This window comes from Marmota monax, unplaced genomic scaffold (assembly GCF_021218885.2).
Source record: "Marmota monax isolate L192 unplaced genomic scaffold, Marmota_monax_Labrador192_F-V1.1 WCK01_AAM20220418_F8-fsc00019, whole genome shotgun sequence".
Lineage (NCBI taxonomy): Eukaryota > Metazoa > Chordata > Mammalia > Rodentia > Sciuridae > Marmota > Marmota monax.
In genome coordinates, this window is record NW_026695242.1 from 5,814,091 (window position 1) to 5,841,755 (window position 27,665).

Here is a 27,665-nt window from a genome sequence, read left to right on the forward strand (position 1 = left end):
TGGGCTGGGGTTGTGGCTCAGTGGTAAGCGCTCGCCTAGCACATATGAGGCCCTGGGTTTGATCCTCAGCACCACATAAAAATAAATAAATAAATTAAAGGTATTGTGTCCAACTACAACTAAAAAATAAATATTAAAAAAATAGTGGTTATATGTTAGAGGTAGATTTTTGGTGACCAGGGGTGGGGCCATTGGCTGTCAGTAAACTCATCTATATATACTAGTCCATTTGTTTTCTTAAGTAATCATGAGTTTTGCTGAGGGAAGAGAAAAGGAGAAAGAGCTCTTTCACAGATAGTGTTTACCTATTTCAAGTTTTTTAGACCTGCTTTCTGCTTGGTTATGCTCGAATGTTTTTCTTAATATTTACCCCAAAGACAAAATGGTTTTGAAGAATACAAGAAAGAAATGAGACGACAGACCTAGAAAAATACCTTCCAGTGCTGTGAAATGCTTCTGAGTGCTCACAGAATGTTAAACATAGTCACTAATGTACTTTTAAATATCACCTCATCCCATTTTACTACTTGTTGTTTACTTTCTCAGAACCCTAATGTCTGGGGCATGAAAGGTCATCTCTATTTTCTGAGAGGAGATCATGCTGAGGCCAAGGCATGCTACGAGCGAACCATTAGTTTTGTATTGGATGCTTCTGAGATGCACTTCATATTCCTGCGACTGGGGCTTATCTATCTGGAAGAAAAAGAGGTAAGGTATAGCGGAAGGATAGTAATCATGTAACTTAAGCCATGGTCTGGTACCTGATATAGTTCAAATATTTATATCTTATAACCAGTATTATGATAATGAGGCTTTTATATCCAAAGGTAAAGACTGGCCCAATTTTTAACTCCTAATTTTTGGTACATCTGTTACTGCCATAAAACCAAAAGCTAGTTTGCCTTCTCGTCCCCACCCCCAAGAAATTTTACTCCTTAATCTTAAGAGTATCCTATTTTTCCATGAGTTGGTCCCTGTCTCACCATGATTATCCTAGAAGTATAGAGTGTGAAGCTTCCAGAACTGTAGCTTAGTAGTACTTTCTTTCTATAGTACGAAAAGGCAAAGAGAACCTACCTGCAAGCCTGTAAGAGGTCACCTTCATGTCTAACCTGGCTAGGAGTGGGAATCGCCTGTTATCGGGTAAGAGAATGAGGTCTTGAGACCAAGCCCATGCACACTAATGACCTTGATTCCTTGGTCTTCTGTCACACTGGGGTTTGTGATGATGGCAGGGTAGCAATCATGGCAGTCTACTGTAATGAGAAGCCGCTTTAAAAAGCTGTTCATGAACTGAAGATCAATCTAATTTAGAAAAAGAAAATATCCTTAAAAATTCTACAAAAATCTGAATCAGGAAGCTATATAAAATTTTTCACATTATTTGGTTTAGGTACACTTTAGTGACATTATCTGTGAGAAAAAGATGATGTGGGAAATGAAGAATCTACTCAATTAAAAAATCAATTGATAGCTAGGCATGGTGATGCACACTTATAATCCCAGCAGCTCCAGAGGCTAAGACAGGAGAACCTGAGTTCAAAGCCAGCCTCAGCAATGGTGAGGCACTAAGCCTCAGTGAGACTGAATGGGACCCTGTCTCTAAATAAAATACAAAAATAGGGCTGGGGATGTGGCTCATGGTCAAATGCCCCTGAGTTCAATCACTGGTACCAAAAAAATAAAAATAAAAAAATTTATATTTATTAAGCATTGTGACCTGTTTACTGTAGGAGCTATTACAATTCCCAGTAAAAGATTCTGCTCTACCTCTCCTAAAAATTCACTGCTCGCCCTTCCATCCTGTCATCCAGTCTTTAAAAGAGGCATATATCTTACAATTCTTGTTTAATTTCTTCACATGTATTCTTAATCCCATTTCTCTGTTTTCTACTCTCTAATTTTTTTCTTAACTTTTATTTTCCCCATATGTTTCCTTTTTTATTATACTACCACCACTTGATTGTTATCCTTAACAAAAGAATTATCTCTGTTCCCTGTTTTCTCTTCCTTATTGGTATTATGTTCATTATGGAAAATTTAGAAGATACAAAATATGAAGAAAAAAGTTTGCATAATCCCCAAATCCCAACAGAGAAAAACCACTGTTACCATTTGTATGCATTTTCCTTCACTCTTGTTCACATATATAGTTGAAAGCCTTTTTTTTTTTTTTTTTTTAAGAAGAATCTAGCCCCAAACTTCTGGGCTCAAATAATGCTATTGCCTCAGCTTCTGTATAGCTGAGATTATTGGCAGGCACTGCTGCACCCAACTATGAAAACAATTTTAATGCCTAATATATATAAAGATTGCAAGGCAATATATATATTTGAGATATACATATATTACTATATATTATATATGCAGTATAAGTATTATATAGAATATATAAATATAATATAAATATGACATTATATGTGAATATAATTATTATATATTGTATAATGTATATTATATTAATTATATATTATTTACATAATATATAATTATATATTGCCTTGTAATCTTTATGCAATATGTATATGTATTATAATTATATATAATATATATATATTTATCCTTATAATCTTTTTTCTACTAAATATAACATTACTATCTTTTCACATCACCAAATAATCTAAAACATGAGTTCGAATGCCTGCATGATGTTCTGTGGTATAGATATGTAAGTAGGATGACCCTGTATTTTTTATCTCATAAGCCAGGACACTAGTGAGACTGAAAAAGGTGATGTTATAATTATACTGGGATACAGGCTTATGCCTTACTGGGAATCAGAACTTATGTTCATATACATAAGCCATGTGCCTCCTGCTCTGCCTTCCCAGAAAGGATATAAACCATCTGTGTCTGTTAGAAAACTGGGAGCATTCTAAAAAATAAAAGAGATCAACTACACAAACTATTCAGTATAGTCATGATTCTGTTTGTTTCGAGTATTATAAAAAGTATTCTTATTAAGATAGAAACAGCCAGGCGCAGTAGTGCATGCCTGTAAATCTCAGCTACTCCGCAGGCTGAGGCAGGGGGATTGCAAGTTCAAAGCCAGTCTAGGCAACTTGTGAAACTCTGTCTCAAAATTTTAAAACTAAAAAAAGAAAATGGGGGCTAGGATACACAGTTCAGTGGTAGAATACCCTGGTTCAATCCCCAATACCCCTGAAAAAGAAACAGAAACAAAAAAACTATCGCTAAGATGTCCAAGTAATCCCTCCATCAATATTTTAGTCATACTATTCCTATATCTGGATATTCTATAATTTATTTGACCAGTTATTATTAGTCATGTTATTTTATACAGTCATACTTTTATACATGAAGCTGAAATAAACATTTTTGTACTTAAATTAACTGATTATTTCCTCAGGATATATTTCTAAAAGACTGTATATTTTTAAAGTCTCGCCTTCTAGAAAGGCTTTATACTGATTTATACTCTCTGGTAGAAGTGTGAGAGTCCATTTAACTATTACCTCAATCTGAGAGGTATCTTATTTGCAGTTGTATAACTAATAAGTCTGAAATAATATTGTATATATTTCTGAAGAAATTGTTCATTTCTCTGTCCCATTTAATTAATGCTCACTTCATTGCCATCAAGCATATACCTCTTTCCACTTGGATGAAATTCTCTAACAAAAAAGTCCCCTATGACACCCTAATTGCCAAATGCAACACTTAGATGAAGTTGTCACCTAGGTGAAAATCTCTGTGGCACTTAACTCTGTTGACCATGTCCTTCCTGAAGTGGTCTCTTCCCATAGCTTTTACAACAATGCATTCACGTCCTGCCAAATCTGTACCTTCATCTCTGATATTTCTTTCTTGGCTCTTTTTGCTGGATCCTCATGTTTTCCCCACCGTAGTTTATGGGCTCCTCTGGGCTCTATGGTGAGTCCTTCTCTATGTCACATGTTTTCCCTAAGAAGTATCATCTATCCCCATGGTCTTTTTTTTTTTTTTTTTTAATATATTTTTAGTGTTGTTGATAAGACTTTTATTTCATTTATTTATTTGTGGTGCTGAGAATCAAACCCAATGCCTCACACACGTCAGGCAAGTGCTCTGCCACTGAACCACAATCCCAGCCCCTACCCCTATTGTCTTAACTACCACTTGTGCCCTAATGAATTCTTAACCTTTAGTTTTTAACACTTTTCAAGTTCTGGCTGGTCCTTGTATCACACAGCTCCATTTAATGGTTCACCAGATACCTCAAAATGAACATATACAAAATATTTAGTCTTAAGAGATGGGTTAACCATTTGTGACCCAGGAGCATTCTCACATTCCCTTAAGCCTTGAGCTTCTCATGTGTTCTCTATCTTAGTGAATGGAATGATCATGAACCAAATCAACCAATCCAGAAACCAAAGATGTATCATATTATATTCCCACTAATTTTAATTAGGCATTAAATATCCTAATGATTTTGTCTCCTAAATGTTGAGTCTATTGACTCTTGATGTTTCTATTTTTATTACTGTAATTTATATCTCATCCCCTTTACCTGCTAATGTGGTCTCCTGTCCTCCTTCAACTCATTATCAAAATGAACTTTAAAATATGCAAATGCCATGTTACTTTTCCTACTTTAATGGCTACTTCTTGTTTCAGAATAAAATTAAAATTTCTTTGAACAATATACATGTTCTGTTTGCTTCCCATCTCTCATCTTGTTGCTTCCTTTACTTCCCCCTCTTCCTTCCTTCCTTCCCATCTCCCTCCCTCATTCCTCCTACCAACTCCATCTCTATTTTTCCCAACTACACAGCATACTTAGTTTCTTGAGCATGCTGTACTCTCTCATGACTCCATGCCTTATTCTTTTTATCTCGAATGCCTTTCTTCACCTTGAACAACTAATAAATCCTGCTTATCCTTCAAGATTCATTTTAGTGTTTCTTCTCTGAGGCTATCCTTTAATCTCAGTACAATTAATCCTGTGTCTTTCCACTGGATTATATGTATGCTTTTATTACAGAAATATTTACTCTGTAATTGAAATATGTAAAAAAAAAGCATAATGAAAAATCAAATATATCTGTCAGTAAGGTCTTTGAGGGCAAAATTTATGTTTATTTTTTGATGTAGGCATCTAGCATACAGCTTGGCACAGAGTAAATCCTCAGCACATGTAAGCTGAGTAAATAATGAATGAAATCAGTGTCTCAAGAGACATTTAAAGTGTGGGCCAAAGTATGGGCATGACTGAAAGGCCCATCCATCTTGTCTTGGGCAGAGAAACTCATATATTAAAAAAATAAGAATATTTTTTAGTTGTAGTTAAATAAATAAAATAAAGGTATTATCTATTTGTATGTGGTGCTGAGGATCGAACCCAGTGCCTCACACGTGCTAGGCGAGCACTCCACCGCTGAGCCACAATCCCAGCTCTCATTCTTCTTTTAAAACAAAAGTATATTGAGTTACTGTATTGGGGGAGGTGAAGACAGGCTTATTATTTCCTTAGACCTTTTGAAAGTTTTACAAAGAAAACTCATAGTTTAAGGAAGCAGTCATGATTTTGTGTGATTTTTATGATTTTATCTCAGGGGGGTATCCTAGAGATCCTGAATACTATATTGATTACTCGGGATCAGGCTTTAAATAACATTTTAGGAGAAAGGAAGCCTTCTAACAGTAGTATTTTAACAGACTCTAATCTCAAGAAAGAAAAGCAAACTTCAAAGAAAAAAACCTAAAAAGGTATCTGACAGTCCACTGTAGATGGGAAAAATCACTGAATGACGCACACATGATAGTCAGTATTTACGACTTTCCAATCCAAGGACTTAAAGCTTCATGGTTCACAGAAGACCTGTGGGACTGCTATAGAGGGAAGGAGGAAGAGGGCTATAGAGGGAAGGAGGAAGAGGAAGTTGAGTCTCAGGCAGGGTTCCAGAATCTCCTATCTCACTTTTTAGTCAGAGCAGTTTCTCTTTTAATTTGGTTCATATATTGTACCACCACCTAATATTTTGTTTGACTAATTTGGATGCTAAAAATATAAAACATTGATAACCACTGGTAGTGAACATGGACATACATTACTTGGACATAGTGGTTTTATCTAAGCTGACTCCAGCTGTTTAAGTGGAGACTACTTTACCTTACAATTCATGTGTCTCTCTTTGCTGTCAAGCTGGAAGAGCTCATGGAGGCGGAAGATGCTCTCTCTGAAGCTAATGTGTTAAACAACTACAATGCTGAAGTATGGGCATACCTGGCTCTGGTCTGCCTGAAAGTGAGTATTCTTATTCTTATGCAATGCCTTTTAGGGAGCACAGGTTAGGGGCAAAGTAAGTGAGAGATAGAAGATGGCTATTAATGCATAATAGTTGTAGTTTAATGAGATCTAGATTTGGTCATTATTACCGATGACAACGGAAAGGCCAACCCTGAGAATCCTCTACTTGCAATGTATATAAAACTCATATATTCAAATGTGATTTTCTAGTTAAGGGAGTTCTAAAAATGTGACCATTGTTCTGTTAGAACACAAACCAGATTAAGGATCCATGAAGGAGATGCTCTCTGAGTCTTTCTGAATCATTTCTTTCTCTAAACCTGTGGCTGAGGGTGCTTGTCCTTGATTCATATGGGAAACAGGTTGAAGAAGGTATTATGGGAGTTCTTGATAGGTACTTTACCTATTAAAAAAATAACTCTCCTATAGTGAGACTTAAATAACTTGCACATTAGTCTAAGATCAAATTGGGAATAATGAGAGCCACCCTCAGTTTTTTCTTTAACCTTTATTTATTTATTTTTATTTGGATCGAACCCAGTGCCTCACATGTACTAGGCAAGTGCTCTGCCACTGAGCTGCAATTCCAGTCCCACCCTCAGTTTTTCAATGACCAATGACACGAAAGAGGGAATATTATAAGGGAAATGAACAAAATAAAAATGTAATTTGTATGTAAATTTTTTTCACAGTATTTCCTAGTGGCTCAAAATGGGAAACATTTGTTTACTCCATCAGTGAATGAGTAAACAAAATGAGAATATTTACACAATATAGTACTACTCCATAATTACGATGAAATTTTGATACATATTAGCAATGTGGATGAGCCTCAAAAACATTAATGTAAATGAAAAAATAAAGGTAGAAAGACTACATCTGTTATGATTCCCTTTATTTGAAATTAGAGAAACTATATAAATAGTAAAAATAGATTAATGGTTGTCTGGAGGCAAGGGTGGGGTGAGAATGAGGACTATAAAATAGGCATGAAAAAACTTTTCTTTATTTTATTTTTTGGTACCAGGGATTGAACCCAGGAGCACTGAACCACAGAGCCACATCCCCAGCCCTTTTTGGTTTTTTGAGGCAGGGTCTCACTAAATCCTTAGGGCCTTGGCTTTGAACTTGTGATCCTCCTGCAGCAATCTCCAGATCTGCTGGGATCATAGGCGTGTACCACCACAACAAATACATGAAGAACTTTTCAGGGTAACAGAAGTCTTTAAAAACTCGATTATGGCTGAGGTTGTGGCTCAGCAGTAGAGTGCTTGCCTAGCACGCAAGGCCCTGGGTTTGGTCCTCAGCATCACATAAAAAAAAAAAATAAAATAAAATAAAAGGTATTGTTAAAAAAAAAACCCACAAAACCTGGGCTGGGGTTGTGGCTCAGCAGTAGAGCGCTCACCTAGCACAGGCGGGACCCGGGTTCGATCCTCAGCACCACATAAAAATAAAGGCATTGTGTTGTGTCCATCTACACCTAAAAAATAAATATATATATATATATTTTTTATAATTTTAATATTTATTTTTTAGTTTTCGGCGGGCACAACATCTTTGTATGTGGTGCTGAGGATCGAACCCTGGCCGCGCGCATGCCAGGCAAGCTTGCTACCACTTGAGCCACATCCCCAGCCCCCCTAAAAAATAAATATTAAACAACAACAAAAACAATAAAACTGGATCATGGTGATGGTTGAACAACTTACTAGACCTTGAAAGTAGTGAATTCTGTGGTATATAAAGTGTACTTTAATGTAAGCCATTTTAAAAACACAATTTAGTCTCTGAAAATGAGGAGCAAGTAGATATTTAATAAATAGTGGTGGGGAAATTGGATTCTACCCATTTGAAAAAGAAATTAGTTTCTTATCTCACACCCCCCTACAAACACACACACACACACACACACACACAATTCCAGCTGGTTTAAAGACCCAAATCTTAAAAGCAAAACCTGTTGAATACCTAGAACAAATACAGAGAAGATTCCTATGATCTTGGCTTATGGAAGTTTTCTTAGGGCTCTAAAAGCACAAACTAAAAATAAAACACCTTAACTACTTTAAGGTTGGAAACTCACACATATCAAAACAGAAAACCCAGTGACATAAAATTAGTATCCAAGTTATATAAATAGCTCCTATAATAAGGAAAAAAAAAAAAAACCCTATCAACAAACTGGTTTAAAAAATAGGCACAGGATAGGAATATGCAGCTTGCTAAAGTAGATCACTAGTAAGCATGAAAATACAATTCAAAATAATGTGACAAATTCACAATTCTTGAGGCAAAAATCAAAATAATGTGACAAATTCACAATTCTTGAGGCAAAAATTAAAGTATGGTATTACCAACATTAATGAGGATTCTCATAATTGCTAGTGGATGTAAATCAGTACCACAGTATAAACTTTTTAAGTGCACTGTAACATTATTCACTCACATTCCTACCTGTAATCTGGCAATGCTGCCGCAGTCTGGCTGGGCAAACTAAGGGGGGCGGTGTGTGACAAGGAACTTGTGAAGGTTGATACAGCGGGAACCGCTTTATTACGGGACAGAGAAGTATATATACCCAACTAATTACACACAGCTTAACTTAATTAACATAAACTAGATACAGCAGTCAACCAATAAGGAATCAGCATCTTAATGATTACACACAGCTTAACTTAATTAACATAAACTAGACACAGCAGTCAGTCATTAAGGAATCTCTATCATCTTAATGGTTCGCTGGCGTTACTTCTCAAACCACTCCTCTTGGCAAAGTGCCAGGCGCCATCTTGACTTGTCTATGGCTCTCAACACAATGCCATATCTAAATACGTTTCTTAAGAAAAATACATGATAAGTGCCACGACCAGTGCAGCCAAACTAGCATGTTCCAGCAAGGGGCAATGAGAGATGGGAAGAAATAAAGAGGAAACACAAGCAGATCTTGACGATAAAGCAGCTGGAGTCAGATGGAGCAGCTGCTCTCTGATGCAGAATCAGGTCTCAAGAATTACACCAGCAATCTTTATCATATATGTCTCTAAATCAGATGAAAGGCTATGCAAGCATTATTCTTTTTTTTTTTTTTTTTAAAAAATATTAGTTGTAGTTGGATACAATACCTTTATTTTATTTATTTACATGTGGTGCTGAGGATGAACCCAGGGCCTCCACTAAGCCACAACCCCATCCCCAAGCATTATTCTTTGTATTCATGAAGTTAACAGAATTAGCAACAGAATGCAGCTGTTTCCTCAGTTACATTCTATAGTTGCAATGTGCAATGTTAGGAGCTTTGTGCAGCTCTGAGGAAAGTCCACTGTTTAAAGTTACTAATTTGAGGGCAGATTCAGGAGCATGGAACTGGTGAAACATTGTTGTTTCCTTAGCAAGGAAGTTCCTTCATTCCCAGGAGCTGCTGTGCCTGAGAATAAGGTCAAAGCTGATAAGACTCTAGCATGGAGGACATCTCCATATGCCTTTACACAGAAACTTTCCCAGTCAACAAGTATGCCATAGGCATGAAGTCATCAGGGAGCCCAACCTCAGACACTAGTCTCCCAGTCACTATCACCACTCTCCGCACATAAGAATGTATATCTTTATTTCATGGAAGCTCTATTAAGCATTACTGTAATGATGTTCAGAATAATAAAATTATTTTTCAAAACTGCTTGGAGGGGCTGGGATTGTGGCTTAGCGGTAGAGCACTCGCCTAGCATGTGAGGCCCTGGGTTCGATCCTCAGTACCACATAATAAAATAAAATAAAGGTATTGTGTCCAACTACAACTAAAAGTAAATGTTTAAAAAAAAAAAACAAAAAAACCTGCTTTGACTATTCTGGATGCTCACATCATTTGGGCCTCTGCCTCCCTTCATCAGGAGGGAGTCAGAGGTAGTAGTGGTAGAAAGAGCAGGTATACTGGAACTTCAGGAGGTAATATTTCAGATGGTAGATGCTGTAGGAAGTGAGGGTTTGGGGCATCCAAATTTTGTGAATTAGTAAAAATTCCACATGACTAGCACTGATCAGGAGATTGGATTAAACATCCAAAGTTCCCTTGCAGTGCAAATATTCTGTGGTTTTTTACATATAAGCTTTCCTTAGTGACTATACATATTCTAACTTCTTATATTCAAACTTGTGAAGTGTAATAGGGAATACATATCATCTCATTTAACTCTTGGAGGAGAGCTTCATGCAAGGAATATATCAACTGGGCAGAGTAGTTAGTTTTCTCACCTCATATCCAGAGCTGCATGGAAGGAATCCTAATATTTACTTTTTATAATACATGGAGATGGGATAAAGTATAGTAGGTAAAAACTTGGACTCTGGAGCCAGACTTCATTTTTTTAAAACCCAGATCTTCCACTTACTAGTTAAAAAACCCTGGCAAGTTATTTATAATCTCTGTGCCTTAAGTTTCTTTCTGTTAACGTGGAATGATAAATAATAGTAATTATCTGGGAGTGAGGTGGCACATGCCCATAATCCCCAGTGGCTTGGGAGGCTGAGGCAGGAGGATCACGAGTTCAAAGCCAGCCTCAGCAACTTAGCAAGGTTCTAAACAGCTTAGCAAGACTTCGTCTCAAAATAAAATATAAAAAGGGTTGGGGGACTAGGATTGTATCTCAGCGGTAGAGTGTTTGCCTAGCATGTGTGAGGCACTGGGTTCAATCCTCAGCATCGCATAAAAATAAATAAAGGTATTGTGTTCATCTAACATTTTTTTTTTTAATGGGCTGGGGATGTGGCTCAGTGGTTAAGAGCCCCTGATTTCAATCTCTGGTACCAATAATAATAATAATAGTAATTATCTCCAGGTTATAAGGATTAAAAGTGAATATATTTAAAGCACTTAAAGCATCATGAGGAAAACAATGGAAATCACATGTAAAATGTTGCAATTACTAACAAAATGGCATGAATTCTAGGAGGAACAAATGACTCATGAGCTTTTCAGAAAAAAAAATGAGAGGCCAAATTGTTTCTAAAAATTTCCTGGGCTAAAGGAGAGATTTTAAAAAATATTGGCCTTTACTTACCACCTTTTATTTTCCTGCTTCCCCTTTGAATTCAGTTTCTTAACTAGGAAGGTATAATCCTCTCGTTAGGTAGAAACATTTGGAGAAATGTATTTTTCTTACCATGTGTATGACATGTCATCATCACCAGCTGCTGAACTTTTTTCAGGCTGGACGGCAACTGGAAGCAGAGCAGGCTTACAAGTACACACTAAAGGTATGATGCATATACCTCTGTCATTTTGCCTGCACCATGCTGAGGTTGGGAAACAAGGAGAAAGGTGCTTGATTTAATTCAGGACTTTAGAGCATTTCATGATGTGAATATTTTTAGAGAGATTTTTCTTACTGTCTTTGCCATCATCATGGGGCTGCTAGGTTTTTAACCATAACCTACATGTTGTCTAGGTGATCTTTTTTTCCACTGTTTTAGAATATAGCTTAATGGGAGAAAAGAAACAAGGAACCCTACACTATAGCTATTTTACCTCCAGGGCTTGTTTAGGTATTCCACCCAATGACATTAGCTTACATTGGCCACAGTCAGTCATCTGACTACCTTCAGCTGCCAAGGAAGCAGGAATGTGATTTTTGAACTGATTAGTATTGTTGCCCTGGGAAGAAATTAAGATTTTGCTAGTAAGAGAAGGTTATTCAGCAGGTTACTAGATGGCTTTCCTACATACCTAGATTCTAAAATTAAATTCAGATATAATTTAAGTCTGTGATTCATGTATCTCTGATTACTTCCTGTCAATTGCCAGATGGGAATATACATATTAGCCAAGAGATGTTGGTAATAATGTGAACAATTTTAAAAATAAACTTTAATAAAGTGACCTTACAAAAAATGTACAAATCATGAAAGCTCATAGCCCCTGATGCATTTTGAGAAAGTAAAGGTACCCATATAAACAAAATAACGCTCTAAAGTATTTTAATAGAGCTTCCATGAAATAAATATAGGAAAAGCCAATCCCATCCCTGGGGACTTTGCTCTTTAGCTGTGGCCCCATAAATGAGGGGTCATCTTCAAAGATACTTAGGTGTATCAGATATAACCTGTGTACTTCCCTTCCTTGTTCCTGTAGCTGAAACTGAAAGATGAGGCTCTACTTGCAGAAATCCACACAGTACAGGAGATGGTTGGCTTCGGAAATCCATCTTTCTGACATCCTTAAAACTGAAGAATTTTCTGTATGGGACTCTGAGCTCCTTTCCTTTCCAGAGAAAGTTTCACCATATGAAGCTTAGAGCTGGAGAACCAAAGAATGTTTGTTTTCATTGAAGAGAAACTCATTCATTTATATCCATTGGCTGTTACTGGATGTTTTACTAATCGATAGTAAACTGGATCATAATAAAAATGTTAACGAGACAGACAATTCATCAGTGTGGTTCTGGAGGTAGGGTATACTAAACTATAAGTAGTATGTATATATGTATATAATATAAATGTATAAATCATTATATAATTTATGTATAGAAATTAAATTAAGGTACAGTGGAGTCACTGTTAGGTTTTCTGATGAAAGCTTCTGGGGTCACTATGGAGGAAGTCAGCTGCCAATGTCCATGGCCAGGTTCACGTACTGGAACTTGGAATTAAGCCATCATCTTCAAAGGTGGGCCTAAAAGACTCCTATGCTGGGTCAACTTACTAGAGCAAAGAGCATAGTAGTTGTGGCCAGGACCTTTGGAAACAAGGATGAACAAAGAAGCTTTGCTGCAGTCTGAGGTTCTAACTCCTAATGAACCAGGGGTATTTTCATGGATCTAAATCACAAGGTCTATGAAGACAACACCCTATAAGAAATGCCAAACTCTTCACTTAAGATGACAAATCATACTCCACTTCTGCCTTCTTGGATCACAGTACAGCAAAAGCAGGAATAAAGGTTCTCCTAATATGATGTGATGCCTCTGGGAGTGGGAAAAGAGAGGAAAAGTGAGAGGCAAATTAGTAAACAGAAAGATAAACTCTAGTCATCTGTAATACCACTCGTTGTCTTGGCCCAAACGCTGTCCCCTTTGCGAAGTCTCCTGAGAAAATCCCGGCGTCGCCTTCTCGGGCTTCCCTTTCTCTACTTACCCCCGCTTGGAGTACAGACCGCCCTTACCTTTTCTGGTGCGCTCCCACCGACTCCCTACTAGACAGAGCTCCCTGAGGGGAGAGGACAGCACCCTTTTGTATTTAGGTTCTCAGGACGGCGCCGCGGCACCACTAGGTACTCAAAACACGTTTGCGGGATGTATGGGTTTGGGGAGCACTTAGCCCTCCTCTGAACGTGACCGGCATTTTCCCCAGCTCCCCACTCCAGCGGGCACTCATCCCAGAGAAGGTCACACAGCCACTCCTAAGACGCCACCTGGAACGCCCCCGAAGGCCGCACGGTGTAGCACCCTGGGAACAAGATGGGGGAGAGCGGAAGAGGCGGGGCGAGGGGACGTCCGCTTCCGGGACCGCGGCTTTCGGGTTGGGGAAGCTCCCGGGCGTCCCAGCAGCTGGGCGCCGACTCTCAGTCGCCCTGCGACTTCACCTGCGGGTCTGTATCAGCAGCGGGACGATCCAAGGAGCCGCACGTGGACCGCACCATGGTCCACCTCAGTGAGTCATCGCGGCCCGCGGGACCTTCCGGGCGGTGGCGGGAGCTGGGGCGTCCAGGACTAGAGGCAGCAGCGCTCTCCTAGGCGCACTTGATCAGCCACGCAGCGTTACAGTTGAACCTCTGCTCAGATTTTCCTTCCAGAAACCCTCGTCTCATTTTACAGATGAGGCAGTTAAGGGTACGACAAAGTCAAAGAGTTTGTAAATGGTAGGCCTTTTCGGAATGGATTTGGGGATGAGGCGAGCATTTCTGGCTGGAGCAGTGAAGGGATGTTTCACAAAGAGGATGGTATCTAAGCCACATTAACTAGAAAACATTGAGAGTGAAGACGTTTGAGTGGAAGAAGGGAATTGTTCCTCTGACTATCTCATTTTTGCCTGCTTTGTGCTCTCTGATCTTGTGTCTTAACCAATTATTTCTCTATAGCTACCCTCCTCTGCAAGGCCTATCATGGGGGCCATTTAACCATCCGCCTTGCTCTGAGTGGCTGCACCAATCGGCCCTTTTACCGTATTGTGGCTGCTCACAACAAATGTCCCAGGGATGGCCGTTTCGTGGAGCAGGTGGGCTCTTATGATCCACTGCCCAACTGTCATGGAGAAAAACTTGTTGCCCTCAACCTGGAAAGGATCCGGCATTGGATTGGTTGTGGAGCCCACCTCTCTAAGCCTATGGAGAAGCTTCTGGGTAACTCAGCTCTGGTCTTAACTCATTGGGGGGATTTTACACTGAAGTCAGTTCTAAGTTCTCATCATCTGAGATTGAAGAATGTTTTTCATTCCCTCCAGGCTACTCAGGACTGGAGTGAAAACTGAAGTTGTGATCTAATTGTCATTTTGAATCTGGAGATTCCTTTTATGGACTTCTTTATGAAGCCTTTATAAGTGGCTGGGATTTTATGCTAAAAATGGGAATAACATATCTCCAATGGCCATCTGTTAGTTTACCTTTTTTTCAAGTAAGGAGAATAATGTTAGGAAACAGACATCATCCACTGACTCCTTGCAGTAAATGGAGGGAGGAGGTTGGAGGAAGAGGAAGGAGAAAGTTTGGTAGGTGAGAGGCATTTACATCCATACTCTGGGTCTGAACTCAGACCTCAATTCTGTGAGGCAAACTTCTCAGGGAAACATTGGCTTGTAGTCTATTATAATAAATGAATATCCTGTTGCTTTTAGGTCTTTCTGGCTTTTTCCCTCTGCATCCCATGGTGATCACAAATGCTGAGAGACTGCGAAGAAAACGGGCACGTGAACTTCTCTTAGCTTCACAGAAAACAGATACAGAGGCTATAGAAACAGAAGCGAGTTGACTTCAGTGAATATAACAGTGGTTACAAAGTCAAGGTCCCCTAAAACACTTGTGTGGAGCTCATAAATTTGTTGGGTTTGGAGGTCAATAAATGGAATTTTCTAAGCTACCATATTCTTCTGGCCTAGCTTAAGCAGAGCCCAGAGATTTGTTTTTGTATAAGAGCTGGGTCTAGATACTAAGCATTTTGGGATGTCATTTTGGGGAAAAACTGTGGCTGTGGGGAAGATTGGACTTTGGGTTGTCCTTGGATCATTTGGGCAAATTTACAATTGAAGTTCAAAACTTTCCTGCTTCAAAAACTCCCAACCAGAGTGACTTGACCTATCCAAATGTTTCCTTAATCATTCTTGATCATCCCACAAGAACATAGATCTCTTATTCTTTTTTTTGTAATTGTAGATTGTTTTGCTTATCATGTAATTGTAACTTTACAAAGACAAATTGATCGTGAAAATTGCTTTTGGGCTGTAATAGCCTACCTTTTAAGGATGAGAAATTAGAAGGAAGCTAATTTTGTAAAGCACCCCAATGTACCTACCTGGAAAGTCCTGTTCAACATATGTTGTATGTATAGGGGAAAAAATAAATAAAGATGGGATACTTTTAAAAGTCTACTTAGAAATTCAGTAATAGGATCATGTTTAAGTGTCATGAGTCTGGTAACATAAATGATTGATTACCAAAACAAAATATCACAGTATCTGTCCCCCAAGAGATGCAGAATTCCATAACTGTAAGCATAAATTACATGGTTTTAGTGCCTTCTGGATAATATATATTTCAAATTTTGGTATAAGACTAAGATACAGCCAAGTGTGTTGACACATGCCTATAATCCCAGGGGCTTGGGAGGCTGAGGCAGGAAGATTGCAAGTTCAAAGCGAACCTCAGCAACTTAGGCCCTAAGCAACTTAACAAGACCCTGTCTCAAAAAAAAAAAAAAAAAAAAAAAAGGAGGGGGTTGAGGATGTGCCTTGGTGGCTAAGCACCCCTGGATTCAAATTCAATCCCTGGCACCAAGATAAGACAAAAAAAAAAAAAAAAAAAAAAAAAAAGAAAAAAAAGAGACTGAGATACAGGAAATTAAAAAGTTTCTAAAACCCTATCAATATTCAAACGTATTCTCTGGGCTGTATATTCTGAGAACAATTAATGGTCATCTCAAATTCTAGAGTCTTGGAAACTCCCCTAGGATTGTTTTGTTTGGCTTCTACTTGCTTTGAGAAGACTTTCAAGACATGACAGACAGGCAATGGACTTTATGTAGATTTGACCTGGGATCTGAGAAATGCTTTTGAAAACCCTGGCAACTCTGGATGTTTGAAAGATCAACGTGCCTTGGAAAGTTTGAGGCTTTGCAGGAACTTCTGGCAGAGGATTATGGGATTTTGGATGTGAAATGGGTTATTATTCTGAGCTCCACTGGGTTTCTTTCAACTCACTTTCCATTCTGGTTTATCCTTTGTCTGGTCTAAGATCTGTATACACATATTTCTTGCGTGGGCTTATCTTGATTTCCAAAATTTTCTCCAGCCTTAGTCTTGCTTTGGATCTCCAAGCCTATGTTTCACACATGTATTGGATGATAGCCCCAGCCACCCTGCTCTCCCCTCAAATCCAATATGCTCAAATTCCGCTGTGAACTTTACTAAGCATTAAACAGTTTCTGCTTCAGCAGCTTCGGTCTTTACTAAAATGAGAGGTTGGGTCATCTTACCTCCTCCAGTGTATAAGGTAACTCTGGAACAGGAAGATGATTGGGGTTGATTTCTTTTAAGTCCATGAGTACTGTCAGATAAAGAGTTTCGTTTTTTAAAATACTAAGACTGGTGTTTTGTGCTTTTATTCAAATAATCTTTTTGCTGCAGGGCTTGAAAGTACCCTGACACTACTGAATTATTTGGGAAAATACAAATTTACTTAACAGGTTGAGCCATGTGAAATTACTGAATGCCGATATTGACCAATTACCATTTAAAAAAAACTTTGACTTGTAAATACAACCTAATACACGGATATTCTTATCAGTGAAGAAGTGCCTGCTGGAACACTGGGAGCAACATAGGAGATAAAGTTCCACAGCAAGAGGAGGGCGGGCTCGAGAGGATGTGGTGGACCCCTGACGGTTAGGGCTCTCGCTCTAGAAAACCCAAACGCCGGTTGCACTTCCGGGTCTGGTTTTTCCAAGGCCGGAGAAAACTTGGCCACGCCCTCTTTACAGCGGCCGTAAAGTGAGTCTACTCGGCGCGGCCCCGCCCCTTCCGCGTATTTTGTGACGCAGGCGCCCTGGGCTTTTTGAGCGGGAAAAGGAAGCCAGGCAAACTAAGGTGCGGCGGAGACTTGCTTCTTTCGCGGAGCCCTTCCGATTCTCAGCATGGGGCTGTTGGCGCAATGCGAGCAGGTGTTCGGTACCACCGACCTTTACCGGGTGCTGGGCGTACGGCGCGAGGCCTCAGACGGCGAGGTTCGGCGCGGCTACCACAAAGTGTCCCTGCAGGTTCACCCTGACCGGGTGGACGAGGGAAACAAGAAAGACGCTACCCTCCGGTTCCAGGTACGTGTGCCTACGCTGGGATTCAGTCTTTTGGGCTTCCAACCACTGCGAACCGCCTAGGGGAGGTGCGTGATCTTGACCTGGCGTTTTCTACCTTTATTTTTCGCGGTGTGGGTAAGGGCACGGGTGAGTTTTGGATGCTCTTTTCTCTCAGATCCTTGGGAGAGTTTATGCGGTTCTAAGTGACAAAGAGCAGAGAACAGTGTATGATGAGCAGGGAACAGTGGACGAGGACTCTACGGTGCTCAACCAAGACCGCGACTGGGAGGCCTACTGGAGGTTACTCTTTAAAAAGGTAGGTGGGCTTTGAAGATTTCTTTGATTATTCCCATTATTTAATAAACAAACGTTCATTAAATGCCATGGGAGGCCTTCAGTTTTGTGTTAATTTTGAAGAAACTGAGGAATTTGAGTTTAACACAACACACACTCTTAAGTAAACAGGCCTTTCATTTCATGCTGATACAGTGTGATTGTGTGGTGAAGACTGGAGTGTGTGTTCAGGATGTATCTTACGTATTCAGTTGCGTATATGTTTATATGGTTTTCTTCCCATCCTTTTGGAAACTTCACTTAAAATTTCTTTTCACTGGTTCCTAGTTTAGCAGTTGTGACTGATGGACTAGGGAGAACTCTGAAAAAATCTTAGGCATGGGAAATTTGGTTACTTGCCACAATTTTGACTCAAAACACTGTTGTGTTTGCGAAGAAGCACTTAAATCTTCAGTTTTACTAGTATACCTTTTATTTAAAATAAGATTCTTGATATTACAGCCATCTCCCTTATCATCAGATATCTCTAGAGGACATTCAGGCTTTTGAAAAGACCTACAAAGGTTCTGAAGAAGAACTGGATGATATTAAGCAGGCCTATATGGACTTCAAGGGCGACATGGATCAGATCATGGAGTCTGTGCTTTGTGTGCAGTACACAGAGGAACCCAGGATAAGGAACATCATTCAGCAAGCTATTGATGCCAAAGAGGTCCCATCCTATAATGCCTTTGTTAAAGAGTCAAAACAAAAAATGAATGCAAGGAAAAGGAGGGTAAGAGTTTAAATGCTATTGATGGTTTGTATCTTAATTTCCTACAAATAGGATTTGAGAGTATTTATAACAATAGAAATAAAGACTGTGGACAAGGGTTAAGGTTAGGTTGGTCTATAGCTTTCATGTAATTATATGAGCATATCAGTTCAAGAAAAACCTCTTTATTTTGGTATGTGGTGCTCAAGATGATTTTATTGCATGAATTGTTTAGTATCATCTTAGGGTAATACTGAAATATCTTTCATATGTGCCAATTCTTATGACTTTGCTGAAGCACTTATCAGATGAAGTGATATGGAGCCCAGGTGTGTACCATAGATGCCAGTTCTTATTTGGTTGATGAACAAGGAGAAGGATGCAAGAGATTGTGTCTTGTTAAAAAGTGCAGGTTGTGGTGTGGTGTAGCTCAATGGTGGAGCACTTGATCCCTAGAATTACACACACACACACACACACACACACACCAAAAAAAGAAAAAAAAAATTGGGTGCTGTATATCTGCCTGTTACTCAGGAGACTGAGGCAGGAGGATCACAACTTTGAGACCAGTCTGGGAAATTTAGTAAAATCCTGCCTCAAAATGAAAAAAGCCAGGAGTATACCTTAACTTCACATATGTAAGCCCCTGGGTCAATCTTCAGTACCCAATGGGGGAGGGGTACAGAGCAGAGTAGATTGCTTACCTCATAAATTTGTACACCTAATGTATATCAAATTTTTGAATAGAACTCACAATGCAGAAATGCAGGTTCTTGAGCCTTTTAGGGGGATTGATTCTTAAGTTGGATCCACAGTGTACTTTTTTTCAAATGAATAGTTTATTTTGATGAGGGTGTTTTTATGGCCTTTGAGAAACACTTATTCAATAAGTATTATGGCCTGAGTATCTTTACACCCATATTAAACTGGGGTAGGGCCAGGGAATGATAGCAGAAGAAGGTGCTTAAGGATAGATGGAGTTTAGGGAGAGAGTGAATTCAGAGTAGCCATGTCTGCCTCTGGTCTTCTGGAAAAGCTACTTTGGACTCATATCAAAGTAACCATTTCTTTAGCTTGGCTTTCATAATTGTAGCACCATGGAGAGCAGACAATTAAAGATTTTAGATATTGGTGGGTACTTGAGGTTCTTTTTTGTGCGGCTGACTCAGGTGTGTGAAAAGTTCTGCAGCTTCTAGGAACAAGATAACATGCAGGAAGAAAGCTGACCTTTTTTATTTTGGTACAAATTTAAAGGGTCTGTTTTGTCTACATAAAAGGCCAGGGCGGTTTCTGTTGAACTAGGCAGAGAAGTGGAAAGCATAAGAACATAATTGTTTTGCATCATTGGCTACATCTGCTTAGAAGTAGGCTCACAGTTTGTCATTTTCCCAGGTGAAATTGAGTATACCTGTATTCAATAATAGGCCATTAGCTTGAGGAAAATCCCTAGAGTTTGAGGGGAAAATAGCACAGCCCCTCCAGTAGATCAGGGTGAATTAATTTGATTTGCTGGGTCTGAGTCAAACAGAAAATGGTTTTGTTTTTGAGAGACTATCCAGTAAACTTGTGAGAGGGATGCCAAGAGAGAATTTTAATACAAGGAATATTTATTGACATAATAATCTAAACATCATCCCTAGTGTTAACACCATTCTTTGTTACTTGGAAAGTTCACCAGAGGGTGGAACCATTTATTTTAATAGTTGCCTAAGGTATTGTGGTGTTTTTGGAAAATTGGTTAAAGTCAGCTTTGAAATCAATAAAGATCAAAACTAAATTTGTTAATGTTTCTTATGACTGCTCAGGAGAAATCATTTTAAACTAGAATTGTTCACCAGACTGTCCCTAGTCTCATTTAGTAAATTGAGCTTCCAGAGGAAAATCCCGAAGTACCTATAGCCTGGCATCCTTTTGAGAACATCTTTGGTTAAGTGACCTTTTCTGGCTCTCCCAGCATGTTTTCCTTTGTACCTGGGATTGAACTCAGGGATGCTTAACCACTTGAGCCACATCCCCTGCTTTCATTTGTATTTAATTTTGAGACAGGGTCTCACTATGTTGCTGAGGCTGGCTTTGAACTTGTGATCCTCCTGCCTCAGCCTCCAGAGCCTCTGGGATTACAGATATATTGCACCTGAAGTATGTTTTCCTTTCTATAACTATGTGGTTTATGATGTCAGGGTATTTGCTACTTCTAGCAAGTAGAAATGAGAAAAAACCAAATGCTTTTTTTGAGTTAGAGAATGTTTTGCCTGATACCAGTGTTTGTTGTTATCTAGTGAATAACATTTATGTAATTTTACTCATCTGTTGATAAAATTCTCAAATCATCAAGGATTTCTTTTGAGAAAGAAAGTGTTACTGTAAACATTTCCTAGTTGCCCTGAAGTCTCATGAGAGTTTCTGCTTCAGGCTCAAGAAGAAGCTAAAGAAGCAGAAATGAGCAGGAAGGAGTTGGGGCTTGATGAAGGAGTGGATAACTTGAAAGCACTCATTCAGGTAAACTTGGCAGATTTGTTCAATTCTGACTCCTATCTTTAAAATAATTTTCAGAAGCATATATGTGGTATCATATTTTGTTTTCTGCTTTTAAGACATAACTCTTACCATCATTGTCTAATGGTAGAACATTTCATCACTTTCTAAAAGAAACTCCTTGTAGGGGCTGCAGTTGTGGCTCAGTGGTAGAGTGCTTGCCTAGCATGTGTGAGGCACTGGGTATAAAAAACCCAAACAAACCCCCATGTAGTTCTCCCATTCCTTTTTGCCCCCAATTTCTAGTAATCATGAAATACTTTGGATAGTGTGGCATTTTGACAGCCTTGTTTTAACTTTTCAAACAGAGTAGACAAAAGGATCGGCAAAAGGAAATGGACAATTTTCTGGCTCAGATGGAAGCAAAATACTGCAAACCTTCCAGAGGAGGAGGGAAAAGATCGGCTCTCAAGAAAGAAAAGAAATAATGGAATTTTTCTCTTCAAAGATCCTTAAGCTTTCATCAGTGCCACTGGAGGCAAGGTGTAGTCAACACTTAAAGGAAAAAGTTAACCTAACTCTTGAGAGAAGTTGTCTTTCCAGCCTAAATTACTTAGATTGACTAAACCAAGTAGAAATTGAAGCTGTTTTTAGTGTAACCTAGAAATTACCTGACACTGTGAGATCCTCATGTGAAGGAATGTGATAGTGAAGTTGGGAGGGTGGTATACTTCTGATAGTACTTCTATGGCTCTTCATCCATATCTAGAATGTGGGTCTAAGGCTAAGGACATAGGTCAGTGGTATAACACTTGCGTCGCTGGGTTAATCCCCAGCACTGGAGAGGCGGGGGAAGAATGTGGATCTTTATGTAGTACTTTCAGTGATGTGCCCGTCTTTTAGACCTAGTTAGAAAGAACACTTACTTGCTGAGCAGCTGTCTTCCAAATAATTGGCCAGTTTGCTTTTGGTCTTAATGATCTTCAATATTAAGACCCTCTCTCCTATTTTTTTTCCCCCCTGAGGCAGGTTTTGTACTCCTATTCCTGAGGTATAGAAAAAGCAAGTGCTCAGATTACTTCAAACATTTTGGGAAGACTTATATATGATTAAATAAGTAAAAAATTAGTTTAGGAGCTTTTTAAATGATCCCCTATATCATTTAAATGTGATATAGATAAAATATGGTATTTTGGAGGAGGCCAAAAAAATAATCCTAGTTAGCATGACAATAGAAAGCCTGGTTTCTCTAGCATAAAGAGATATATGTTATAGTCCTTTTTGATTGCTGCTTGGTGTCCTTAGCTCCCTCTTCTGTAAAAAAAAAAAAAAATAAGATCTAAAGTTGTCAGATTCTATATATTAAATATATACAGGATTTTTTTTTTTTTTTTTTTTTTAAGTAAAAGGAAATTGCACAAACTGGTTTGAAGACACAAACACACAAGAATGAGGGAATTGGGCTAAATAACCTTCTGACTCTTAACTTTGAAAGGCAAGCCATATATGGATCCAGTGATTTGTTACAGGGCAGTCAGTGGACTGATTTGTGAAAACAGTACAAATTTTCACTTATATTTCTATGAGTTGGTGGTATGTATTCATTAGAATAGATGGATTTTTAAAAAGGACTGTTCAATTTAAAATCTGATTTGTAGACTCTTATATTCAATATACCATATGCATAAAACAAACCTATTGCTATTGAACATTATGTATAATAATTTATCTAAAAGTAAGCACATGACAGTTTTCAGTTTGTGATTACAAGCAAGTTAAAAAATACTCTTGATTGTATTAAAAATGTAATTCAGTGTAAGTTGTTTGAAGCATCTGTCCTCGTGTGATGAAGTATTACGTTGATATAATTAGTCATCTCAAATTATGATTTTGAATTTATCCACTCTGAAAATTAACAATAAGATCTAACACTGGTAATGATAATTAAGGTAAGTTCAATGAAATTTAAATACATTTAAGCCATAGTTAAAACCACTGCTGTATTCATGAGTACCCTCAGGAAAACATCCATGGTAAAATCTGAAGTATGCCAAGGTTCTTTTCTTCTGCTGTTAGGATATGTTTATATTGGGTCAATTTCTTAGTCCAAGTTTCTTAGATTCTTAAGGAATTTGTGCTTTGTTGGCTCAAAAAAATTTCTATAAATTATTTAAAAAATAACTTTTCTAGAGCTTCAGGAGAAAAGCTTGCAATATAAATTAAATATTTGGGAAAAAATAGAACCAGTAAAATACTTTAAGAAGAAAATTGGCATAAGCTGACATCACATAAAAGCAAGGTTGAAAAAATATGTGATATAATTGGTTATACGGGTTACTTTATACCAATGCTGAGGCCTTTAATTAGCCCTTCCATTTCATTCTCTCTAGAAATCTAATGAGAAAGCTTTAGGAATGATGTTTATTTTATGAGTAGCTCAGATTTTTTTGTAGCACTATCTCCTAAAAATGACAAAACTTGAGTACAAACTCTCAAGAAATTAATACAAGCTGAAATATTCTGAAGCCAGTGATATTGTTAATATCAAATCATTTGCTACTTATTGTTGTGTATATATAATCTCATAGAATCCTATAAATGTACTAATCATCTTTAACAGACAACATGAGCAGTGATTTGGGGGCAATTATTCATTTTTACATTTTTGGGGTACAGTCTTTACTGTTGAGTGGAATAGGTTAACTTACACTGAAAGACAATAATTGGAGATAGAAACATTACCCGTGTAGTCAGTCTTTTGGAGGGTAGTCTATTGTTTTTCTCAGTCAGTTTTACCAAAATAACTCTTCATGAAGATGGATTCTAGTTGATCTTATATACATGCTCTCCATCATTTGATGGTCGAACACTGATTCTTGAAGTCTTCCCACATGTTTGCTGCAGCCTGATAGGTTCTTCTCATTTGCCTTATGGTCCCTGCCTGGTTTTAGAGATTGGTCCACCTCTGCTTTGAGATTTTGTAGAGGCATGCAAATGAGGACCTGTCAGACACAGATGACATCACAGAGCAATAGTAAATAGTCTAGATTTGGTAATGAAAATCTATATCCTAGGGCTTTTTGTTCCACTTATCAGATTTTAAATTTGGAGACTGGAACTAAGTAGTAAAGCATGTATTTACCAATAAATCCAAATTTAAATATTTTACTCTATTTAAAAAAAAAGAACCCTGCATTTTTAAGAAATAAAAGCAGTCACCTATTTGTGCTTAGGAACCCACTGATTAAAAAGATGTTTCACCATTTTAAAATATTAGTTACATCTGTGGCTGAATATAATAATTGTAGCTCAGGGGTAACACCGCTTTTGTAGAAGGAGTCCAATGAAAGCATTTAAAGACTACCAAGCAATGGTATTAGTAGGAACTGGGCTAAGAGAAATCACTTGAACTACAAAAATGGCTTGATTAGTTTTTATTGTTACTTGCTGATTTATCATTAACAGGAAACATTTCAACTTGGATCAGTACTTCTAAATTTCAACTATAACAATGAGAATGACCCTGAAGACTCCTATGAGAAATTAAAGGACATCCTGAAATTTTCTCCCATGACTCCTTTGTTAATATAATTTAATTTAGAGTATAATTTTGAGGTAAAAGAGTTAATGAGATAAAATCAGACATCATATTCTGACATTTTAGAATTTATTAATTTGGTCTAATACGTAAACTTTTAAACAAAGCAGTTTAATCCATAGGAATATGGATTTTTGCCTACATAATAAAACTCATGCTGTGTTCTTTAATAATGTTTTGAATGATATGAAAATGACTCATTTTAGGTTTAAAAAGATTACAGAAAGTAGTTTACTAGAGTAGTGAAAGGTTAATTTACATAATATGAAAACAGAAATCTGGAACTTTTTGGCTTTGATCAATTGAACTATTTTTATTATACCCCATCTTCCAAAATGAATTTTAAGGGAATTTACAAAGATGTAGGAAAACTAAATACAAAAAAAAATCTGTAGAAAGGGAAGATAAGTGTAACATCCACACTGTAGCAAAAATAAAAGCTGCAGCCCCACCATACCTGCAGATCCCCTACTGGGTCGGGCTTGATGAGGGTTCTCAAGTGCATATGAACGATGATACTGTGTATCTGGCTAAAAGAAAAGATGAGAGAGATCTTACTATACAGCTTCTCCCAAAGGATAATACTGCAGCAGGTTTAAAAGGGAAAATCTTGAAATAGACACCAATGCAAAAGGTGGCATGTGCCAACCTGTATTGAATTCCTATTAGGCAATCCCAAGCCATTTATTGATGTGTAAAAACAACAAAAAAACCCTGCACATTCTGTGCCTTTTATTAGTATGACTCTGAATTATAAATCCCATGATTTAATATTTTAATTGGCTTCAAGGGAGTTTAATCTGACTTATCTATTGCATGCTGACTTAAAACAATCTACTTTTTCAGCAATACTGAAATACCCATGAAGTTACCACACTGAACTTAACTTTACATTTTCTTTTTAGCTTTAGGAAACAACATTTCAGACATCTCAAGGAATTTAAATTTACATCTCAAGATGTAATTATACCATTCTGCTGGGGTTTCTGGAATGAAAAAACATCCTTCAATTCCCTATCAAGAGAGCTGAATTGGGAGATTTAGGGAATCCCCCTCCCCCGTGAAGCCACATATTCTACAATAAGGTTCTGTAAGGTCAGATAGTGTCTTTCAATTACAATGAGCTACTGGTTCATCTCTTATGAGGGCAAATGGGGACAGAAATGGCTAAGATAATTTTTTACTTTGTTACTATTATAAAAAGAGACCTGAAGTGTTTTCATTCTATTTTATTCCTGAGGAAAAGTTAAATTTTGATAGGAAAGAATATAGCTCTAGAACATAAGCTTAAAAAATATTCAGGATTAAGTTATGAGAAGACCAAGATATTCTCAGACTTTCTGGGGTCTACATTAAACCCTAAGAATAAGAAATGCTCACAGTTCTTTTTTGCCCTTCTTTTCAGCAAGTTTTCTCTTAAAGCAAGCCCTGAGGTCTACTAAGTTGAATAGTGTCTTCCTCAAGTTAATGTCTGCCTGGAACTTGTGAATGTGAACATATTTGGAAATAGGATCTTTGCAGATTTTATCAAATTAAGGTAGAGTAATACTAGATTAGGATGGGCCCTAAATTCAGGGACAGATATTGTTTTTTGTTTTTCCTTTTTTTAGTTTTCAATGGACCTTTATTTATATGTGGTGCTCAGAGTCCAACCCAGTAACTCTCACATGCCAGGCAAGCACTCTACCACTGAGCCACAACCCCAGCCCCTCAATGACAAGTAGCTTTAAGAGAGAAATTGGACAAACTCACAGGGAAGAGAAGGCCACATAATGATGGAGGCAAAAATCAGAGCAATGAAACTGCAATCCAAGGAATACCAAGGATTGCCAGAAGCTAGAAAGAGGTAAGGAAGGATTCTTCTCTAGAGCTTCCGAAGGGCGCAGGACTCTGCCAACCCCCTAAATACCCTCGCTTATTCTCCTCACTCTATAACAGATGGGAGATTGTGCAGTGCCTCAGGCTAATTATGGTTCAAGGGTCATGAGCTGGGTTAAGTGGGTTGCAAATCATCATCCTGAAAGCCTCTCTTGAGGCTGCTGATGGTTGTAGGATCATGTGGGGGCCTGGTTATTGGGCACCCCCACAATGTGTGAGATGTCAGTCACTTCCCTAGACTATCCAAGCCCTTTTGCCACAAAGCAGATGAGGTGGGATTGCACTCTCAACCTGCAAATGGGCAAGATTAGTGCACATTGTCCAATCTAACAATCAGTTTTCTGTTATTGCTTAAAAGAGGTGGTAAATATATAGTAAATGGTAAAGCAATGTCAGCATTTAAAATATCAACGGGAAGAAGTCCTGACACATCTGCCTCATTCTGATACCACTTGTGGTATAATTCCACAAAAGCAGGGTTGACAGGGAAGTTAGGCTGATCTGGTGTATACTGGAGTTTTGTGCTTGTGCTCAGAAATATCTAGGTTCTTGGTAAGTCGGACAAACTAATTTTTTTTTCCCTCAGTTCTCTTCCTCATCAGCAAACAGGAAGCATGTCACTTTACCATAAATGACTGAGTTGTATTGGGCCTGGAGAAGAAGTTAAGTAAAAGGAGCCTATCTTGAGGCTGCTGATGGTTAGGCTCATCCACCACTGCACTTCGGGCTCGACTGGAATCACCATGGGGTTTCTGCAGAGGAAATAAAAATTATAGAAACTCTTAAAACTCTAGTGGGGGCTTCAGATGTCCCACATCAACCCAGGCAGATGTAGTAACTTTGGGCCAAGCAGTTTCAATTCCACTGTTATAAATTAGAATTCAGCTTGTATATTAGATAGAATATGATATAAATTAAGAC

At 38.1% G+C, this 27,665-nt stretch overlaps 4 protein-coding genes and 1 long non-coding RNA gene across 12 annotated transcripts in view; 3 read left to right on the forward strand and 2 right to left on the reverse strand.

Annotated features, from left to right (window-relative positions):
* Positions 1 to 12,671, forward strand: part of Cfap70 (cilia and flagella associated protein 70) — a 100,088-nt gene extending 87,417 nt beyond the window's left edge. For 4 of the 5 annotated variants that reach the window (XM_046419630.2, XM_046419634.2, XM_058577914.1 and 1 more), the window contains 5 exons: positions 547 to 708; positions 1,054 to 1,143; positions 6,149 to 6,250; positions 11,456 to 11,503; positions 12,378 to 12,671. In XM_046419630.2, coding sequence (XP_046275586.1) covers positions 547 to 708; positions 1,054 to 1,143; positions 6,149 to 6,250; positions 11,456 to 11,503; positions 12,378 to 12,458 — 483 coding nt within the window. In that variant the 3' untranslated portion in view covers positions 12,459 to 12,671. The remainder of the gene's footprint in view (positions 1 to 546; positions 709 to 1,053; positions 1,144 to 6,148; positions 6,251 to 11,455; positions 11,504 to 12,377) is intronic. The other variant, XM_046419633.2, reaches the window with a different exon arrangement.
* On the reverse strand, positions 8,791 to 13,803 carry LOC124075977 (uncharacterized). The gene is made up of 2 exons (XR_006846225.2): positions 13,407 to 13,803; positions 8,791 to 13,209 (listed from the first exon to the last, which is right to left on the reverse strand). It is a non-coding gene; the product is annotated as an uncharacterized LOC124075977 (long non-coding RNA).
* Mrps16 (mitochondrial ribosomal protein S16) lies at positions 13,732 to 15,315 on the forward strand. Its single transcript, XM_046419638.2, has 3 exons — positions 13,732 to 13,894; positions 14,322 to 14,582; positions 15,074 to 15,315. Exons 1-3 carry the CDS (start codon positions 13,882 to 13,884, stop codon positions 15,205 to 15,207), a joined length of 408 nt encoding a protein of 135 aa, XP_046275594.1. The 5' UTR covers positions 13,732 to 13,881; the 3' UTR covers positions 15,208 to 15,315.
* A 655-nt stretch (positions 15,316 to 15,970) lies between these two features.
* Dnajc9 (DnaJ heat shock protein family (Hsp40) member C9) lies at positions 15,971 to 23,087 on the forward strand. Its single transcript, XM_046419626.2, has 5 exons — positions 15,971 to 17,763; positions 17,918 to 18,058; positions 18,557 to 18,811; positions 21,206 to 21,292; positions 21,637 to 23,087. Exons 1-5 carry the CDS (start codon positions 17,584 to 17,586, stop codon positions 21,754 to 21,756), a joined length of 783 nt encoding a protein of 260 aa, XP_046275582.1. The 5' UTR covers positions 15,971 to 17,583; the 3' UTR covers positions 21,757 to 23,087.
* Positions 23,088 to 23,675: 588 nt separating this feature from the next.
* The window catches only part of Fam149b1 (family with sequence similarity 149 member B1), a 51,226-nt gene continuing 47,236 nt past the window's right edge, over positions 23,676 to 27,665 (reverse strand). For all 4 annotated transcript variants that reach the window (XM_046419622.2, XM_046419623.2, XM_046419621.2 and 1 more), the window contains 3 exons: positions 27,371 to 27,496; positions 25,324 to 25,396; positions 23,676 to 24,270 (listed from right to left, as the gene is read on the reverse strand). In XM_046419622.2, coding sequence (XP_046275578.1) covers positions 24,197 to 24,270; positions 25,324 to 25,396; positions 27,371 to 27,496 — 273 coding nt within the window. In that variant the 3' untranslated portion in view covers positions 23,676 to 24,196. The remainder of the gene's footprint in view (positions 24,271 to 25,323; positions 25,397 to 27,370; positions 27,497 to 27,665) is intronic.

Excerpts from the sequence above, each read along its gene's own strand:
- Dnajc9 (XM_046419626.2), top strand. The coding sequence starts at position 17,584 with ATGGGGCTGTTGGCGCAATGCGAGCAGGTGTTCGGTACCACCGACCTT. Across the intron at positions 17,764-17,917 it reads ACGCTACCCTCCGGTTCCAG|ATCCTTGGGAGAGTTTATGC; the intron begins GTACGTGTGCCT and ends CTTTTCTCTCAG. Across the intron at positions 21,293-21,636 it reads ACTTGAAAGCACTCATTCAG|AGTAGACAAAAGGATCGGCA; the intron begins GTAAACTTGGCA and ends CTTTTCAAACAG.
- Mrps16 (XM_046419638.2), top strand. Across the intron at positions 14,583-15,073 it reads GCCTATGGAGAAGCTTCTGG|GTCTTTCTGGCTTTTTCCCT; the intron begins GTAACTCAGCTC and ends TGTTGCTTTTAG.